Source organism: Lynx rufus, unplaced genomic scaffold (genome assembly GCF_022079265.1).
Source record: "Lynx rufus isolate CCGP_SWC_20201006 ecotype Redwood Valley unplaced genomic scaffold, mLynRuf1.p SCAF_11, whole genome shotgun sequence".
In the NCBI taxonomy this organism is placed as follows: domain Eukaryota; kingdom Metazoa; phylum Chordata; class Mammalia; order Carnivora; family Felidae; genus Lynx; species Lynx rufus.
The window spans coordinates 41,714,715-41,734,799 of record NW_025814825.1 but is presented as its reverse complement, the minus strand read 5'-3'; the positions used below and the strand labels follow the sequence as shown (position 1 = coordinate 41,734,799).

Below are 20,085 nucleotides of genomic sequence, written 5' to 3'. Positions count from 1 at the left end.
GTAAGTATCACTGTTGGCCTGGGAACTCTTTTTGATTTTAATGGAGAATTGAAGACAGAGCCTTACTCATGTCAGTTCTGGAATTCTCTTTGTTCCTGAGTTAATCAGGGACAGATTTACAAGGTTTTGAGATGAAGAGCAGAACTCAGAGATTTGTATTTGATTTTATGCCTCTACTTGATTCTTCTTAAAAGGGAGAACACACAGAAAAGGAAGGTGGGGCTCACGGAAGACCAGGGGCCTCACTGGGGATTGCTGTGGAGGGATAGGGAGCATTAGGCACTGGGCTCTGGACACTAGGGGTTGAACCCAGAATCCAGGAGCTGCCTTGAAGTAACCTGACTTTCTTCACTTAGCGAGTAGCAGTGCTATGAGAAATGAGCCAGCTGGAGGGAGGCTTTTCATTTGTGAGCTGCTGGATCCTCAGTCAATGATTTTCTTTTAAGATTTCTTTTCTTGTAATTTAATTTTTAAAAATGTTAATTTTTAATTTATTTTTAATGTTTATTTTTGAGAGAAAGAGAGAGGGAGAGAGAGATAGAGCACAAATGGGGGAGGGGCAGAGAGAGAGGGAGACACAGAATCTGAAGCAGGCTCCAGGCCCTGAGCTATCAGCACAGAGCCCAACACGCGGCTCAAATCCACGGACCACGAGATCATGACTTGAGCCGAAGTTGGATGCCCAACTGACTGAGCCACCCAGGTGCCCCTTAAATGTTTGTTTATTTTTGAGAGAGAGAGTGTATGTACGGGAGAAAGGGAGAGGGGCAGAGGAGAGAGAATCTTAAGCAGGCTTCATGCTCAGTTCAGCACGGAGACTGAGGTGGGGCTTGATCCTCATGATTGGGAGATCATGATCTGAGCCGAAATCAAGAGTCAGACACTTAACTGACTGAGCCACCCAGGCGCCCTTAAAATTTTTTATTTTTAAGTAGTCTCTACCCCAGCGTGGGGCTCAAACTCACACCACTGAGATCAAGAGTCACATGCTTCATCAACTGAGCCAGCCATGTGCCCCACTTAGTGATTTCTGAGATGGTTCTTAGTCAAGTCAAGAGTGATGGGTAACAAAATCTGGAGCTTATTCTTATAAGGAGAAGTATGGAAGAAGGGGAGGCTGTGAGAAAGGAATACTTAAAGAGGGACTGGAATATGTGGAGCAATGTTGCTGTGTTAGGGATCCCAGGAGTTGATTGCTTTAATTTTCTTGGAGTAACTTACAAATGGTGTGTGGAGCTACTAATAAATATGTAATGTATCACCAACACCTGTTTTACTGGTGATCTGGGGGGGTTGGCATGGTAGCCATTTTGATCTCTGTCATGTGTAAAAGCCACTGTGGCCTTATTACAATAGCAAGAGAAGTAACTGAGGAAAAATGCTGGAGATAGTTAATGAAAGTTGAGTTGTACGTTATAGGAAAGTGCCCTCATCAGTAATGAATATTTTCCGAACATTCTGCTGGATGCAGGCCAATCTGAGGCAATGGCTTGGTTTCTCTAAATGTGAACTGAACCCTGGTTCAGCCCAGTAGGGCTCTTTGAAATGTCAGCCTGAAAAATTAGACAGGGACAAGGAACTAGAGAAAATCATATTTCTGGAGTGAGGTATGCATCTCTAGTCTGTCAGAAGCCTCAGAAGAATTAGTATAGTAGGCAAGGGCAAGCTAGTGGGCATAATTTATCTGGGCTTTGCAGCTTTTGATAGAAGTCACTCATCAGAAACCATTAAGGAAACCTAGTGACCATGGAGCAGGAAGGTTTTTGACAGGCACATGAGGAATTCCAGATGAACATAGCAAAACCAAAAGCTGGTAAAATTTTATGCAAACTAGTATGAGAGGATGCATGCTGGGGAGGACAGATTCTAGCTACCACCACAATCCATCCCATGATGGATAGGGAAAGTTGCAACCTTTTAGCAAGGTGCAGAGGGCTCCAGGGAGACTGGGCACCCACCTAAATGCAGAGAAGGCAGATAAGGTTGTTGGACTTAAGGAATGGAAGTGATGGAAAAGACATCATGTAGTAAATGTAAATAATTCTTCATCACCTGAAATAGTGCATTCCATTTTTGTTATTTCATCTAAGGGGATAGAAGAGATTCCTCCCCCCCCCCCCCACAAAAGCCAATGAAAAATGATGGGTATGGTTTAGATCAAATAAAGGCAGAATCCTATTAGAGTGATCCTGTATAGGCTCACAGAGTTTGTAATTCTGTCTTGTGGATGAGAAGTAGATTGCTTTCAGTTTAAAAAACGTGACCAGCACAACAGGCATATAGTGTTAAGGAAAATCAGTATCCGGTAGAATAGAAATTTTCACAGCATTAAGATCCTGGCCTTCTCAGTTTCCCCAGTCTCCTGTAATGACGTGACTCATTCCCCAGTTGGACATGATGTTTCCCAGAAATTACAGACTTGTTTATTGTCCAGTTGCAAATTGATCCTTCTTGTTTTCTTTTTTTTCTTAAAGAGTTTTCCTTCAAACATGATAAAAATGTTGAAGAAGCAAATACATAGTTACCGATCATGTAGCCCTCACCGTATGCTAGATACTATGCTAAGGATTTTACATGTCTTAATTCATTTTGAAGTCTTATGGCAACCCTGAGAAAGAAAATATTGTCCCCATTTTGAAGATGAGGAAGTTGAGCTTAGGTTAATAAAGGTGCCTAACTTGTCACAATTAGTAAGTAGAGGAGCTAGAACCCAAACCTTTGCTTTTAGCCACCTTCCCTTTTCCTCAACTGCTAAAGATAGGTTGTTCTTGGTAATCAGATGATCTTTATTATTACCTAAAACTGGACTTTTGGGATGGTGAGTGACAAGGACGTTTTAAAGATTATGCCAAGAAACAGTGGCCTGCTCCTTCTAGTGTTGTTCTCTTCATTGTGGCATCTCTAAGTCAGCCTACTGCCAATTTCTTTTCCAAGGACCCACTTGCATTGGACCTTGTCTGACATCTGCAGCATCAGCAGGATTTGACTACTGGTTATAGGAAGCAGTGTAGAGAGCCTTCCTCTTTCAGATCAAGTGGCAAATGGAGTGGATTTTACCTCCTTGGGTTGTGTTGTAGAAAACATTGTAAACATTTGGGCTCTTAAAAAAGTAAAGCTGTCTCTTTTTCTATTGCCAGTTGACATTCAAAAGATACCCTCAGAAACTTGATTAAATAAAGTCTATGTGGGGGGTTTCCAAGTTTCTTAGTGATGAGTTTTCTTGGGTGCTGTAGAAACTACCAATATTGTTCTTTGCTTCCCTTGGGTTAAAATTGGTGGCTGATCTAGGTGAGGTCTTTCCTTACATCCCTTGTGTGGGATGTTTTTAAGGTGAGCAGGTCATTGGTTTTCATTCCACTGGTAGGATATGGCCCAACTGCATAATGAGTTTAAATATATGTCCATTTCCATATGCTGCCCAGCTGAGATTGGGTCTGGGAAAACTCAAGAAATCTTCCAATGTTGTAAGTGATGGGACAATCATTAAATCCCAGTGTTCTGACCAGATTGTAGTTTGGGTAATTACATCTTTTTTTTCAGTTCCCCTGCAGTGTTATTTGGGTATCAGATCCATAAATGGCCTCTCTGGCTGTTAAGCAGCTGCCACTTTCCACCCCCAAGGTGGCTTTGTTCTACGGGTGGGTGAATCAGTCCTTGCATATAGTTTGTGGAATGGTTAGGGAGCCTTTGGGATGAGACTGTAAGTTAACAACTTATACATCTGTGCCTTATGGCAAAGAAGCTTTTATGTTCCCCCAAGACTGCTGTCCCTGTGGACTCAGATTATTGGTAGGATAGGACGAAATGAGTTTTGTGGAGTGTTCACTTCTTAGAAATAAGTAAGATGGAAAGATGGGAGAAGTGGCAGACATAGGCCTGGACCGATCCAGCCTAGAGGAAAATGCAAGTAGAACAGAACTGGTGTGTGTGTGTGTGTGTGTGTGTGTGTGTGTGTGTGTGGTGATTGCCCATGCACACAGAGAGATTTACTGGAAATGGGGGGAGTCAGTTGGCAGAATGGGTTTGATCTGGGTATTAGGAGCATCACTATAGAGAGAGGGCCTTATAGAACCATTTTTGTTAACACTTTGTTAAATAACTAATGGGTTATTAACTAAGTCAACTCACCTTGAATCTCTTCTCTTATTTAACAGTCTGTGAATCCTTATATTGTGAAGCTGTCTATTGTGGATGATGAGGCTACGCTCAATGTGAGTATCTAGATCCTTGTATGTTGTTTTAAGTACTTATGTTTGTTTAAGTACTTGATATTTAGAACAGAGAGCAGAGAGCTATTGTGTTAATTTCATCTGGCTATAAAGAGGGAATCGGTCTTTTCCTTTTAGAGCATCAGTGTGACTATTTTATTGTCTTTAATCTTCTCATCATGGAAGGAAGGTGTGAAGAGACATTTGTTTGCTAATCATGATGAAATGGTTGGTTATGTTTCATGTTACAGTGTGCTGAGGTTGATGATCCTATAGAGTCAGTAAGTTACATTCCCAAGAATAAGAAGGCTTAGATGATATATCAAATCACCACGATGTATATACTTTAGATATCTTACAATTTTGTATGTCAGTAAAGATGAAATAAAAAAAAAAAAAGACACGGTGAGGCTTAGAAGACTAACTGATGGGAGATCCCTTCTTGTAGAACTAGCTAGATGGCATTTGCAGCCCAACTTGGTGAAGCTGAAGCATGGAGGATGGTCTCTGTATCTGTTACATATGTCCTTGAAAGTTTGGGATCGAATATCTGATCTCTGACTAAGGGAGGAAGAAGATGACCAGGTGTCAGGCATATTGCCCTCTTCATTCTTCTAATTTATCTTATGAAAAAAAACACACATGATTCATCCCATGGCCTTACTTGATCTTTGTGTCATGTTTATTAGCGGGTTCTAAAGGGAAAGTGGGTAAGAAGATGGATGCATCTTCCTGGTACCTTCCTGTTTTCCTGTGGCCTGAAAGAGAGTGGCTTGTCTCTAAGCACCTTCATTTAGCGTGAGACTCATTGTCGCTCTTACTGTGACTGTTCTAGAGACATAAGAGCTTTTTGTTTGAAGATTCTAACTTTGTCTTATCTTTTGAGGTGAAAATGATCCCAGTGAAATTGTCAGTGATCTGGGCTGGTCTGTTTTGTGCCCCCCACCTCCTTGTTACTCTATTAAAGTAACATTAAGATAGTTAGATTAGGAAAATCTGGACCCCAGGACTGTATTTAGTGTTTTCCCTGGCCTGGCATCACCACCAGCTCCTTATTTCACCTGTGCTATCCTTTTTCTTTCTAGGGAATGGGACTTGTGATTGCCCAGGCTTTATCTGAGTATAATAGGTAAGTCCACTGTTCCAGAAGGGAAGGGTCTAATTTTCATTTGAATTGGTTGAGTAGAAAACAGGTTTGCTCCAGTGCTTGGGTGAATTTCCCTTACCTATCCTAGAAGAGTATTCTTAGATTTAGCTTCTGGTAGACATATTTGCTCTAAGCTCAGCGTGATGGCCTTAGCAAAGGTTGTTTCTTTTTCTTTCTTTCTTTCTTTCTTTCTTTCTTTCTTTCTTTCTTTCTTTCGTTCGTTCGTTCGTTCTTTCTTTCTTTCTTTTCTTTCTTTCTTTTCTTTCTTTCTTTTCTTTCTTTCTTTTCTTTCCTTCCTTCCTTCCTTCCTTCCTTCTTTCTTTCTCTTTCCCTCCCTCCTTCCCTCCCTCCCTTCCTCCCTCCCTCCCTCCCTCCCTTCCTTCCTTCCTCCCTCCCTTCCTCCCTTCCTCCCTCCCTTCCTTCCTTCCTTCCTTCCTTCCTTCCTTCCTTCCTTCTTTCTCTCTTTCTCTTTCCCTCCCTCCTTCCCTCCCTCCCTCCCTCCCTCCCTTCCTTCCTTCCTCCCTTCCTTCCTTCCTTCCTTCTTTTTGAGAGACAGAGCATGAGCAAGGGAGGGGCAGAGTGGGAAAGAGAGAGAATCCCAAGCAGGCTCTGCACTTCAGTCCAGAGCCTGACATGGGGCTCAAACTCACAAACCATGAGATAGTGACCTGAGTTGAGACCCAACACTCAGACGCTTAACTGACGAACCACTCAGGTGCCCCAGCAGGAGTTGTTTCTAATACCAGGGGGAAAGTAGCCACCAGGTTAGTGTCATCTTTTATTTAAGCAATTAGACACATTTCTTTTTTTTTTTTTGCAACCTTTGGTATTTTATTGCAGGGTATTTTAACTTGTTTTCCAGCCACAAGCAGGCTCTTCCATTTAGCGCGATGCATCATACAAGTCATTTTCTATGTAAAAAAGGTTACGAAGCACCACTTTTTTGTACACTTAAAAAACAAATAAAAGGAGAAAACATATTGAATTAGCTCTAGTTTGGTGGATACTTCTTTTTCATCAGGAATCAACCGCAGCTTCCCAGAGTCCCTGTCTTTTCTGAGGGCTCTCTTCATTGATGCTTGTTTTCCCTTTTGCTTTGGATGAAGAAGGATCTGGTATTCAGTGAATGGAAACCAGAAGTGTTCCTAATCCTGGCAAGGGCCAGGCAGTATCTTTCTTGTTCCTCTCCAGACTTTGCTCACACACAATTGGATGTGGAATTTCAAATCTGCCCCATCTCCACAAATAGTTTAGCTCACAGATTTCCCTCCTCTTCCTTCAAAAACAAACAAGATTTTCACTCTACAGCCTTAAAGTAATTTCACTGTTACACTTTTCAAGTAATAGTCTGTTTGGGAAATAACTGGATCAGCCATATGTTAGAGCAGTTTCACACGTTTGCAGCTTGCTTTCTGCCTCTCTCCCAAAGTAGCCAGGCATTTTGATACATTCTGCCTCAAGAGCAGAGGCATGCATGCCTCTTAGCTTGCAGGGGAGACTGGAGTGGCTACATTGTCATAATGCTTTTGTTTTCTGGAGTCACTGAATTCAAAGAGTGCCCTGCCCTGATTATCTAAAATGCCAAGGATGGAGACATACTTGATAAATAATACTAAAGTTGAATTTAGTTATTTTTGTTCAGGCAATATAAAGACAAGGAAGAAGAACACCAGAGTGGTTTTTTCTCTGCTTTAACAAATATGGTAAGTCCGACTTGTTTTTTCTGTCTTGCTCAGCAGTCTTAAGGCATCTGCAGGGGTAGACAAATCTGTACTTAGAAGTTCAAATGTTTGAGATGATGGCATGATGAGGGGAGAGTGGCTCAGAGCAGAGTTTTGAATGTTTATCTTTGAGAGAGAGAGAGCGGGTGCAAGCAGGGGGAGGGGCAGAAAAAGGAAAGAGAGAGAGAATCTTAAGCAGACTCGAAGCTGTCAGTGAGAAGCCTGTTGCGGGGCTTTATCCCATGAACCATGACATCATGACCTTAGTGGAAATCAAGAGTTGGACGCTTAACCAACTGAGCCACCCAGAAGTCCCAAAGAACAGATATTTTTGAGAGCTGTATCTCTTTTATTGATTCCTAAATCCAAGTGAGATAAGGAAAGGAGAGCTCCGATTGCTCTGGGATTGATTTTTTTCAAATTAATTAATTCAGTTTTATAAAAGCTAAAAAAGGGTACACATTAAGCCAGACTTTTGCTTCCTGAAGAGCTGGCTATGTTTGAGGACTGACCCTACAGAATATTGAATAGGAAAGTTTAGATCTGAGCCCAGCCCCGAGTGCCCCTTGGCTGTCTGCTGTGGCCACTTGATCCCTCATAGCTGGTCCTGGAGTTGAGGGATTGATGCAGTGGATTTGACCCACTTATCTAAAGATTTAATGGACTGAGAGGTCCATAGTTTTGGAAAGTTACTGGTCCATTTTGCAAGACTTCTGAATAAGGTTTCTCAACCTTGGCACCATAGTCATTTTGGGCCAGGTAACCTGGGACTAATATTTTTTTATTTTATTTTATTTTATTTTATTTTATTTTATTTTATTTTATTTTATTTTATTTTATTTTATTTTATTTATTTTATTTTATTTTTTAATTTACATCCAAGTTAGCATATAGTGCAACAATGATTTCAGGAGTAGATTCCTTAACGCCCCTTACCCATGTAGCCCATCCCCCTCTCCCACAACCCCTACAGCAACCCTCTGTTTGTTCTCTGTATTTAAGAGTCTCTTATGTTTTTGTCCCCCTCCCTGTTTTTATATTATTTTTGCTTCCCTTCCCTTATGTTCATCTGTTTTGTATCTTAAAGTACTCATGTGAGTGAAGTCATATGATATTTGTCTTTCTCTGACTGACTAATTTTGCTTAGCATAATACCCTCTAGTTCTATCCACATAATTGCGAATGGCTGGGACTAATTTTGTTTTTAAATTTTTTTTTAAATTAATTTATTTATTTTTGAGAGACAGAATGAGACTTATAGCACAAGGGAGGGAGGGGGCAGAGAGAGAAGGAGACACAGAATCTGAAGCAGGCTCCAGACTCCGAGCAAGTGCTCAGCACAGAGCCCGACACGGGGCTCAAACCCACGAACCATGAGATCATGACCTGAGCCGAAGTTGGTTACTTAACCTACTGAGCCACCCAGGTGCTCCTGCTGGGACTAATTTTTAAGAGATAAATCTCGCAGGTCTTAGAATCTAGGCAGATTTAGAAAGTCTTTCTTCTTGGACATTAGTATTCAAGTGATCAGCTGTAGGGCAAGACAGTTTTTGAGTTCACTGCAAAAAATAATCATCCATCTATCCCCGAAAAGGCAGCTTTTTCCCCTCAATGCCTGTCATCTTCCCTTCTTCTTTCTACTCTCAGAAAAGGATCTGGTAAGCTCTTTAACTCTGAAGCATAAGTGAATAAAGTTTCTCAGAGGTCAGAGCAATATGAGCACTGTGTTGGTATTTGGTTAAATGAATTGGATATAATTATACTGCTCCCAGGGATCCTGGCCTTTTAGCCAGGAAGGAAAAGTTTTGTATGAAACAAAGGAAGTTTGAGCTGCATAGTTTGGGAGCATCAGTAGGCAGATGGAAAAGTATTTTTAGAGGGATGGGCATCTTTCTCAGTGCCTCTGATATCACACATATTGGAGATAGCCTACTCCATTTACTTCTTTGGCTGCCCTGCCTACAACACAGACTAAAGATTTTATGATCTGAAAGTGGGTCTCACATAGACATTTCTGGTCTGAAACCCAAATATTCCTCCGAAGATGGCTCTATGTTGGATGAAATCAGTGTGCTTTCTGTGGTGTTCTTTATAAGTTAGTTTCTGACTTCAAATAAACAACTTTTGGGAAAGATGCAGTGTGACAAGGAGGTCTAGGTTACCATTTACTTGCTGTCAGCGGTTACTGAACTTACACATTGAAGAGAGAGCTGGACCAAAGTCCTGATTGTTCTGTTTTAAGGCCCCTTAAGGAAAGACAATTTAGTGGAGTTCTTGTGATTCTTTGAAGATCTTTAAAGTGGGCTGGTTTTCGTCTGTAGGATGGGTGGGCCAGTTCCCTGTTACCTCAGGCTGCAAGCAGCTTGTCCTTTCACTGATTTAAAGGCTTCACCGGCACAGAGCCCCTTTCACATTTCCCTGCTATAAATCTGCAATTCCTCTTTCCTTCCACAGGTGGGCAGCATGTTCATAGCAGATGCCCATGAGAAAATCTCAGTACAGTAAGTGGCTGACATTTCTTGTGCGGTGACTTGAACTCTAGTGTGGGCTATCTGGCTGGATAGGAGTGTGAAACGTTACCTCTTGTTAATCTTTTATGGATTCAAACTTTTATGGTGATTTATAAGATGTTTCTTGGGTTGTAAACAATAATGGACCCTTAGAAACCACTCCGTTGGACATGTCTGTTGAGCCCTAAGAAGCTGAAAAATGGTTCTCAGCTGTCTCTGGAATGAAATGAAGGGGGGCTAGGTGTCTGAGCCAGTTAAGGACTTAACTGAATTGGGGTAGAAAAATGAGAAGGAAAGTAGGGAATGAAGTGAATAAGAACTAGTCCTAAGGAATTAAAATTAAAGCCCTGACTCCTTGCCTCTATACCCTTTACATAAACCCAACAAGGAAATAAAGGGAACATTAGAAACTCAAAGGGATTGATAATGAGGAACTTGGGTGAAATTTCATCTTGTTGGTCATAGTGTTTTAACTCTTCCACTATAAGAGCCTCTCCAGTTTGTTCTCTTTGTTTTCTTTCTTTAGAACCAATGAGGCCATCCTTCTGGCACTTTATGAAGCTGTTCATTTAAATCGCAACTTCATCACAGTGTTAGCCCAGGTGGGTTATATTAAAAACTCCAATCCTTCTTCTCCCTGAATTTCATACAGATTCACTCCATTGAAAAGCCTCGCTGGCTCTGCCCGTTTAACCCCTGCTTTGTATTGGTAAGTGGTAGTAACAAAGAGTTGCATTAGTTGCCTCTGTATCGGGTTGTCCTCAATTATGTATGTTTCTATCTAGTGCTGAAGCGGGTCTGATAGTATGCAAAGTCAATGGTTTTGACCAGTCTACTAATTCATTTGACCAGTTTACTGATTCTGTTAACCAAGACAAGTTGAGATTACTTCATTTTGCTCACTGGCAATTCCCATATGGATTTTCATGTCAGGCTTTCTGCTTCCTAAACCACTGTGGAATTGCAACTAGAGATAAAAGAGGCCAAGTCACTTGTCTTATTATTTCACCAGTTTCCCGAGTACAAAAGTAAAAAGTATCGTATCTAGCATAAGGCTAGCTGTTAGGAGAAAAAATGGTCTATGCGTATTGAAAGCAGGAAGTCACAGGATCCTGAGTGCTAGGTCACTTCCTAGCTTGGGATGTCTTCGGTAGTTGGTAGAGAGGGACTAAAACAGGCCAGGAGCTCAAGTGCTGGCCATGAAAGGTGTCTTTAAAAATTGATAAAGTGTTTGTATCTTAGAGTCAGAATGTTTAAAATATGTATGCAGGTTTCTTTTAAAAGAACGTTTGTTTATGTTTATGCTTTTTTCTGTTTCAAAGGGCAGATGTGTATGGATGGAATCACTGATGGAGTTTTATTTAACAACAACAACAAAAAGAGGCCATGCTTAAAAAGTAGTGTGCTGGTTTAGGCTCTGCCTATGAGGACACTTATTATTTATCAAGACTGAGAACATGAGAGATTTTATCCACCATTCTCATTATGTTTGTCTGCTGTCTGGTGTCTGTCACTGATGTTAAAGGAGGGATGAGGAAGGTGAAAGGCTGGAAAAGCTGTTGGGGAGGAGAAGGGAATAGCTGCCACTCAGCTTAATTCTCAAGAGCTAATGTGACAGAGGTGGCTAAGGAAGGTCAGGGACAGAGGAGTCATCTGTTTGGGTCCCAGTGGATGTCTCCCCCATGTCTCTGCTTCCACACTGTACACTCTTATTGGTTGTGGAACAGGGAGACTGCTGTCTGCTAGCTCTTTTTATAACACCTCTTATCCACTTGCTTCGCCTGTACTTACTTGTCAACGGTGTGGTCATCAAGACAGCCTATGTATGTGTTTTAGGTTGATCTGATGAGAGGAGTCCTTTCCCAGGTTCAGTTAGGACTGTAGATGCCCTCTTTTTGGTAGAATAATCTCAGGTATTTGTTTACCCCAGTTTTTTATTTGCATGGTTCTGCAGAAAACTTATGTAATGGGAACTTAGTTGCTTTAAAGAAAACTTGCCCACAGAGCTTCTTATTAGAATTTAGCAAGCATCAACGGGAATCACGTTCTCACGGGAACTCAATGCAGACGCGGTCCCTCCTCAGTGAGCATTCCATCTAATTATGACGCCAGGAATACCAGAAAGACTGTTGTGGGGAGGCTACTCAGAACTAGGTTATGTCTTTTCTTACCTGCTTCTTTTCTCTTTCAGAGTCATCCAGAGATGGGCTTGGTGACAACCCCTGTCAGTCCTGCTCCGACAACCCCAGCCACACCACTTGGGACCACACCACCCTCCTCTGATGGTAAACCCACCACCTCATGTTTTCTTGATTAGTACGATCTTGAATCTTTCAGGGTGAGTGTAGCTGTGTTGAACAAAGAACACAGTTGTTAATTCTTTCACTTAAGAAATTGTCTGAGGTGATATCCTTTAGGACTTCTGAAGCTCCAGTGGAAATTTTGGAAAAGATAGTCAGGTGCTTTTCTCTGTGTTAGAAGCCTGTCCTCAGGAAATGGTTGTAGAATCATGGAGTGCTAGATCTGAAAGGGACCTCTGAGGTCAGTGATGCCTGTCTTGCCAAACTCTCAGGATACTTGTGAGGCTCTGATGAGATAGTTTATGAAGGTCTCTCTGAAATAAATGTAAGATAGTAATGTTATCTCATGTTACCATTGGTCAAATGAGGGAATTGAGGCCAGAGAAATAAATCGTTCACCTACTGTTAGTGAGAGTTGAGACTAAGATCCAGGACATGGGTCAGGGCAGGGACCATGTCTGTTTTGTTCACTATTGTCTGACCAGTGTAGTGCCTGGCATGGTCACTACGTAGTAAATATTAGTTGAATACATGCATGAGAAAGTGAACCCTCAGATATTACATACTGATATGTGTCTGCCAGCACTCACAGGGGGAAAATATCAAGTTTTGAGTGTATTATAATTGGAATTTGGTGGGTATTTAAGACTTCTACCCTTAACCCCCCCCACCCCCCACCCCACGCACGCACACAAATTTCCACTTTATAAATTTTATGGCTGGAACTTAAGAAAAAGGTAGCAGGAAAGAAGTCATGAATTTTGCCCAATAAGCTTTGTTGTCACCTGAGTGTGTTTGATAGAGTACATTAACCTAAAAATAATCTTTGTTTAATACTTGATGTTTTACCTGAAATGTTTACTGAATTTTGGGTAAAGAAATATAGGAAATCCAACTTTGATCCTTTCTCTGTGCCTCTCTACTGTCTGTACGAGAAATGATCTTGTTTGATCTGCCTTTTCTCCTTGAAATTTTCATATAGCACCTGTGGCAGTAGCATTTCAAGGTAGTAAAAGTGGTGTTGGTACAGAAGAGTGTCAGGAAGGTGCCATTCGTACTCAGGTCTATGGTAGCAAGTTGGATCTGTTTGGAACTGAAAGCCAAATTCCAAAATATCTTAGTGAGAAGGAGCAAGTAGTAAGGATTGCTTACTTGTCTTTGCTTTTTCAGGTCACTGAATAATCCAATGGAAATACTGTTCTTTCTCTTTAAGGACGAAGCCTGCCTGGTTACCATGGATATCAAAAGCCATATATATATATATATATATATATATATATATATATATATATATATATCCATATATCTGAATTCCATGTGATGTTGGGGTTTGGATGCTTCAGAGAACTGCCTTTCAAACTGTTCATTGTGAACATTCCACCCACACACTTGATTATGCAATGGCAGGATTTGTGCTTACTTACCTACAACCAGTTGAGCTTTTATTTTTTCTAGTGGGAAGATGGAGTCAGCCCACTTTCAAATGACTGTCTCCCTTGTCAGAGGCTGCTGGGAAGAATTATGAAGCCAAAGATCAAGGAATAACTCTTCCTTAAGAAGGGGATTTTAATTTATGAGGGATTTTATTCTATTTCTTCTATTTTGTCCTTTTTCCTCTCTCCTAACTCATTTCCTATCTATAGGGATCCTAAGCGTTATAACCTTGTTTCCAGGTTTTTGTCTTTAATTATGTATAGTGGTGCTCAGTGGCCCAGTTATATTTAAAGGTATGTCACTGAAGCCATTATTTTTAAAAGCCAGGAGTTTAGATGTAACATTTGTTCCCAGCTCAGACTTGACATTTGACAACTCAGCCTTGGCATGAGAGGACTTTCTGGTAAACTAAAAATACATATACTTCTATATTTCTGCATATTACATAAGACATTTTTCCAGTTACTGCTGTGTGTGAGTGGGGAAAAAAGTCCCACTTACCAGTTAGATTCCTCTTTGTATTGACAAAGGAATGATTATGGGCTCTGAGCTTCAAAATAGGCTTGTAGTAGTAGTCTCAGGTCATTAACCCATAACGTGAATTAAGACCTTTTAGTATTTGAACATAAAAATATATTTGTCTTTTATTAGTTTTGGGAGGCTGAACTGTGGGAAAACAGCCAAGGATTGGACATGCTAATTTCTTCTCATAAGGCTTTCTGTTGTGCTTGCTGTGTGTTATGGAACCATTATATGCAAATGTTTCCCATTGTTAATAAATGTTCTCAGCATACATCATAATAACTCCAGAAGGATCCACTATGGTTGTGAATACATATTATGAGTAATATCCCAAATTCAGCTGAGTCTTCACAGCTGAAAATACTGCAGAAAGCTATAGATTTTCTAGCTTGTCTGAGCCATCATGAGCCTCCTTTTGCTTTTATATTATGTCTTAGTGTAAAAACAGTTAACAAGATGTCTAAGTCTAATTTAAAGTCTTAGAAACTTGATATATCTGCATTAAGACTGTTCTCGGGCCATCTGACTGGCTCAGTTGATAGAGCATGAGACTCTTGATCTCAGGGTTTTGAGTTCAAGCCCCACATTGGATGTGGAGCCTACTTTAAAAAAAAAACAAAAAACAAAAACAGAAAGACGATTCTGTGTGGGTTAGCCCTGGTTTGGTCCCTCATTGTTCATTACATCTGTGGCTCAGAGAGTGGGGACAAGGGGTAATTTCTCTTGGAAATAATAAGTAGCTGGGTGTATAAGACTCAGTTTCCAGGCTATCCCAATCAATAGCGTCCACCTGTTTTCAGTATTTCAGTATTCCTTTTCAGGTTCCGTTTCGGGGGGCCGGGGCAGGGGAAGAGATTAAGGAGTAGAATTTGCATGTAATTCTGTCTTAACTTTTTTCCCTTCCATCTTGGGTATTTCTAGCCTAAAGTCTTATTCTTAAAACTGAGCAAGATTTCTCCTTATTAGGAATGAATTGTCATTTATTTTAAGCAGGAGACTCATCAAAGCAAGGCTCATTTATATTCAATACAGATCTTTCCCTTAGGTACAAATCAGAGTGCCTTTAAGAAGGGCCCTGAACACTTTTGGGTTACTTGATGCTAAAAGCAGAATCAAAAGACCCTTTTTAGGATGTTGGGAGAAAAGCACTGTTCCCGGAGACCTGCTCTCCTATATTACAGGAAAGGTATTGGTCTTGGGACCAATCATGGGAGTAGGAAGGGCCCTAGAGGCCTAGGAACAGTAGCTAAGGGTTTAATGCGAAACACTTGGTCCTCCCTCTTTTGTGGAAAAAGTTTATTTGGTGATTTTTTGTCTGCTGGCAAATTGGCTATGTAAGTAGAAGTCTTAGACTATGTTATAGGCTAAATACATTTCATCTCTTCTATTCCAGTTATAAGTTCTGTGGAACTCCCACTGGATGCAGATGTACAGACCAGTAATCTACTCATAACCTTCTTAAAGTACAGCTCGATTGTCATGCAGGACACCAAAGGTAAGGCAGGCTACTTCGGGGGCTCAGGAAGCAGGAGGTGTGGCAGGCAGCTACTTAGCTAGAATCAAGGGGCAGCATTAATACTTTGAAACTTTGGATGAACTGTTGGGGCCTCCTGTACAGGGTGATGGTCCTGATTACTGGAAAACAGTGATTTCTCACTGCCAGATGGCAATTAGGTGGTGTTGGGAAAACCTGGAGCTGGAGGGGGAGTACTTCAAAAATAGAACAGGAAAAAAAAATTGGTCTTTACAAAAACTAGCAAGTGATTTTAGCAGATTTTGGTAAGTAGATGCAAAGTCTATTGTGTGGGAAGGGGAGGGATTAGCATGCATCAGGGACTTCCCTTTTGAGGACAAGAATTGGAAGCATCAGCTTGTGGTGAGAATTCGTGGACTATTGTACTGAGTACCGTAGGAAGAGGTGAGATTGAGAAGGACAGTGTTCCTTAACACTTAAAACAGAAGTGTCCTTACCCATCTAGAGATGTAGAGTGGAAGCAGGAGGGGAGTGGCTGTTGGAAAAGTTTGAGTTTGTTGTCTCTGGTCTCCTGTTCTTCATCTGTTACATCTATAGTCTTTTAACTGGTAGTAGGGAAGGGTAATAGTTGGGCTAGGCGTGAGAGGAGATTGGGAGGAAACCCAGCAGATTCTATCCAGTATGTATCTCAGTCCGCTCTGAGCGGAGCGGCAGAGATGGTTGGTGGGCCTCTGAGACTCAGCAGGTGAGATATGGCAGGCCAGGATAACAAGATTTTTGTGTATTTATGTTTCCTGGGGCCCTGGCTTCTCCTTTGTAGAGGGAGATAACCTCTTCCTTTCTCTAGAAATGTCATAGCAACCACAGAAAAGACTGTATAGATGGGACCCTGCAAATGAACTTGTAGCTTTGCTTGCTATGTAACAGTGAACTGAGGCCTGTGGAACTTACTTTCAGCTCTAATGATTTTATAAACTTCTTTGTCCTGGTCACTTCGTCGTACATAAAATAGAAGGCAAAGTTGAGGGCAGATTAATGGTAGCATGGGTGGTCTCAGGCTGTCTCTCTGAACTCAGGCTGGGATTGGTCTTTGCCAACAGTCAGCCTAAATATGGCAAGGGGCAGTGTTAGGTATGGTGGAGAATTAACGTCAAACATGGCTCCTGTGAGGCTGAGGGAGTGAGGAACAGAAGAAGAAAAATGTCTCCTGTGCTACATTGGCCCAGCTCTTGCTATGTGTTAATCCCCTGACCTTCTGTATGCCCTGACTGATAGGATCTCATTATGATTTTAGGAGCAATAGAAGCAACTTTGTCTTGGCTCTGCTCTGTCCCCCTATCCAGATATTAGCTCTTTCTTCTTTATTATATATTATTTGATACCTATAAAAAGATACTTCTTATATGTATGAATATTAAATTATGAGGCTTATAGTAAGCATAACAAATAGCACAAGTTATGAAGCATAATAAAACAAACATATATAAACCTGCTACTCAACCTGAAGAAATCATGCTTTTGAAGCTACCTGTGTGTCCTCTACCCAGTTGTTCCTCTCCTCTCCATTCTCCAAAATTTTATCATCTTTGATTCAGCTCTGCTTTCAAAGCCTTTTTCTCCTGAGGTTCTTCTAATTTGGGGTATTGTTACCTTGAAGGAGTATCTGATTAATCTTAAAAATAGACGTTAGGCGGGGCATGCCAGGGTGGCTCAGTCAGTTGAGCATCCAACTCTTGATTTCGGCTCAGGTCATGGTCCCAGGGTTGTGGGATCGAGCCCCACCTTGGGGTCTGCACTGGGCATGGAGCCTGATTAAGATTCTGTCTCTCCCTCTGCCCCTCCCAATCGCCCTCTGCCCCCTGCCACCTTCCTTTGCCTCTCCCCTGCTCGTGCACATGTGCTCTTACTCTCTAAGATAAAAATAGACAGTAGGCAAAAATATTAAAAATATATATGTGTATCTAAAATGTATATGTGTATATATGTATATCTATGCAGACTTTAAAGTTGATTCACCAAAATTTTACCAGTTAGGACAAATGGGTGGGGTGATTAAACTTGTTTTTTGTTGTCCTTTTTTTGTGCTTTTCTGAGTTAAAAAAGTTTATAATGAAATATGCCTTCGTTTTGTATTCAGAAACACTTTTTTTTTCTTAAGTGGAGAGATAGCTGCAGGCTTTTTTTACAGGAGTTGCTTATCAGCTTTTGAGGAAAGGGAGGATAGTGCCAGAGAAATTGCAGATAAGTAGAAGAGTCTCATGAATCTAGTTTTGCACAGGCGGGGGCATTTCTCTTCTGGCTGCCTAGGAACTCTGATGTAAGCTCTGGGGAATGTCAGGTAAGTATTATTACTGTATTTGCATTGTCTATGAGAAGAGATGAATGTATTTCTGGACTACAACCCCCATTATGCCTTCTAATTGTCAGGTTTTTGTTGATTTTATCTTTGAGGCAGTAGCAGGTTAATGTCAGGGTGAGTTCTCTTAGCTCATTTCTATAGCACTGTAATCTGTTAATAGATCTTCTCTCGGAATGGACTTCAATCCGGGTCCTGTTAAAGCTAATTTGAGACATCATGAACCATTGTCCTTTTTGGATATTCTGGCATGAACCCTCTTTTTGCTTCCATTTCACCTCCTCACCCACAAAGATCTTGGAAAGTAAATAAGCTTTCATGGTTCTGGTAATTGGCAGTGATGGAGTAGCTCTTTCTTGGTCATTTGTGTGGGCCTAGAGCCCTGCTGTTGACGTTACCTTCTTTTTTATTTTTATTTTTATTTTTATTTAAAAAAAAAAATTTTTTTTAACGTTTATTTATTTTTGAGACAGGGAGAGACAGAGCATGAACGGGGGAGGGTCAGAGAGAGAGGGAGACACAGAATCTGAAACAGGCTCCAGGCTCTGAGCTGTCAGCACAGAGCCTGACGCGGGGCTTGAACTCACGGACCGTGAGATCATGACCTGAGCCGAAGTCGGACGCTAAACAGACCGAGCCACCCAGGCGCCCCAGTTACCTTCTTTTTTAATAACTAGAATGTGGGTCCTGGGAGACCAGGGACCTTTGTTTAGTTCAGTGCTGTATCTGTAATGCCTAGCACAGTGCCTGCCACATAGTAGGTACTAAGTAAATATTTGTAGAATGAATAACTTTGGCAGGAAGGAAAGAAAAGTGATGAAGAGTTCACAGCTTTTCTGGTCATAAATAGTGTGCACAGTACAAGGAAAGGCATGGGGTGGACCCTGTTCTTCAAGTAATTTGTTTCTGATTCCACTGCCAGTTTGCTATGTACAGTTATAAAACCTTTCCAGATTTTGTGGGAGGTGGATATAGATGGTGGTGCTTCTAGCTGGTAGGTGGGAGGGGTGGGGAAAGGACCTGACTATTTAGAAGCAAAGGGTTGATATGGAAACAAAGGGCATGGCCCTAATGTGGGCCATGACAGTAGGAACCATTATATTAAGTAGATGGCTCTCAGGAAGGTGGTTAGTGGTCCATCAGACTGCCAGGATATTTTAGAAAAAAAATCTTCTGGGGGAATTCTTTTGCCAAGTAGAAAAGCAAGAATTAACGCAAGTAGAGCCTTGATTTTCATTCAGGAATTTTGTGAAAGAGGGGGAAAGTAGAAATGTTCATTTTGATGATACATATCTTTTTCTGTATAGAAACATGGTTTGGATGATATGGAGAGAAGGGTTTATTTTTTCTTTACAGATGAGCACCGACTTCACAGTGGCAAACTCTGTTTGATTATACTTACGTGTATTGCAGAGGTAGGTGCTGCTAGCCTTCTGATAGTAGCCCATCTCTTACAGGGTGCTTTTTTCTGCCTTTTTCTTGTTCCTGACTTTTAGGTTCCTAAAGCTTGGGAGGGAAACTCTTTCCTCTTTGTTTGTCTCCCTACATTCCTCCCACTAGAATGTAAGCTCTGAGGGGCGCCTGGGTTGCTCAGTTGGTTAAGCCTCTAACTCTTGGTTTCGGCTCAGGTCACGATCTCAAGTTTTTTGGGTTTGAGCCCCATGTCAGGCTCTGTGCTGGCAGTGCAGAGCCTGCTTGGGATCCTCTCTCTCTCCCTTTCTTTCTGTCACTTCTCTCCTCGTGCTCTCTCTCTCTCTCTCTCTCTCTCACTCACTCACTCAAAATAAATAAAGTTAAAAAAAAAAGAATGTAAACTCTGATACCAAGTACTTTGTCTCCTTCACCAGTGTGTTCTCAGTATTCTCAGCATCTAGCATGTAATAGAGGCTCAATTAGTATTTACTGGATTAATTAATAATGAGTGGTGTTATAACTTCGATAATTTCAGACTAGAAGATGTGAGCTCTTAAGAGTTTTTTTTTTAATGTTTATTCATTTTTGAGAGAGAGAGTGAGTGAGCCAACATGAGTGGGGGAGGGGCAGAGAGCGATGGAGACGCAGAAACCAAAGCAGGCTCCAGGCTCTGAGCTGTCAACATAAAGCCCCATGTGGGGCTCGAACTGATGAACGTGTGAGAAGTTGGACACTTAACCAACTGAGCCACCCAGGTGCCCCCCCTTTTTAAAAATTTTTTTAATGTTTATTCATTTTTGACAGAGCATGAGTGGGGGAGGGGCAGAGAGAGAAGGAGAGCGAGGTCTTAAAGAGTTTTAAATAACAGACTTAAGCCTCTGTAGAAAAAATGATAATGCCCCTTTGAAGCTGCCCATGTTGGGTTTTTTGCATTTAGCAAAATGAAAAAAGGAGCCCAGGGTGCCTTGGTGGCTCAGTTGGTTAAGCGTTCGACTCTTGC

At 41.3% G+C, this 20,085-nt stretch overlaps 1 protein-coding gene across 1 annotated transcript in view; it reads left to right on the top strand.

Annotated features, from left to right (window-relative positions):
* Window positions 1-20,085, top strand: part of ARMH3 (armadillo like helical domain containing 3) — a 177,459-nt gene that overhangs the window by 25,034 nt on the left and 132,340 nt on the right. Inside the window, exons 9-16 of the mRNA XM_047073339.1 lie at window positions 4,155-4,211; window positions 5,294-5,337; window positions 6,998-7,058; window positions 9,531-9,577; window positions 10,113-10,188; window positions 11,778-11,871; window positions 15,236-15,337; window positions 19,029-19,087. Of these exons, the coding sequence (XP_046929295.1) occupies window positions 4,155-4,211; window positions 5,294-5,337; window positions 6,998-7,058; window positions 9,531-9,577; window positions 10,113-10,188; window positions 11,778-11,871; window positions 15,236-15,337; window positions 19,029-19,087 (540 nt within the window). The remainder of the gene's footprint in view (window positions 1-4,154; window positions 4,212-5,293; window positions 5,338-6,997; window positions 7,059-9,530; window positions 9,578-10,112; window positions 10,189-11,777; window positions 11,872-15,235; window positions 15,338-19,028; window positions 19,088-20,085) is intronic.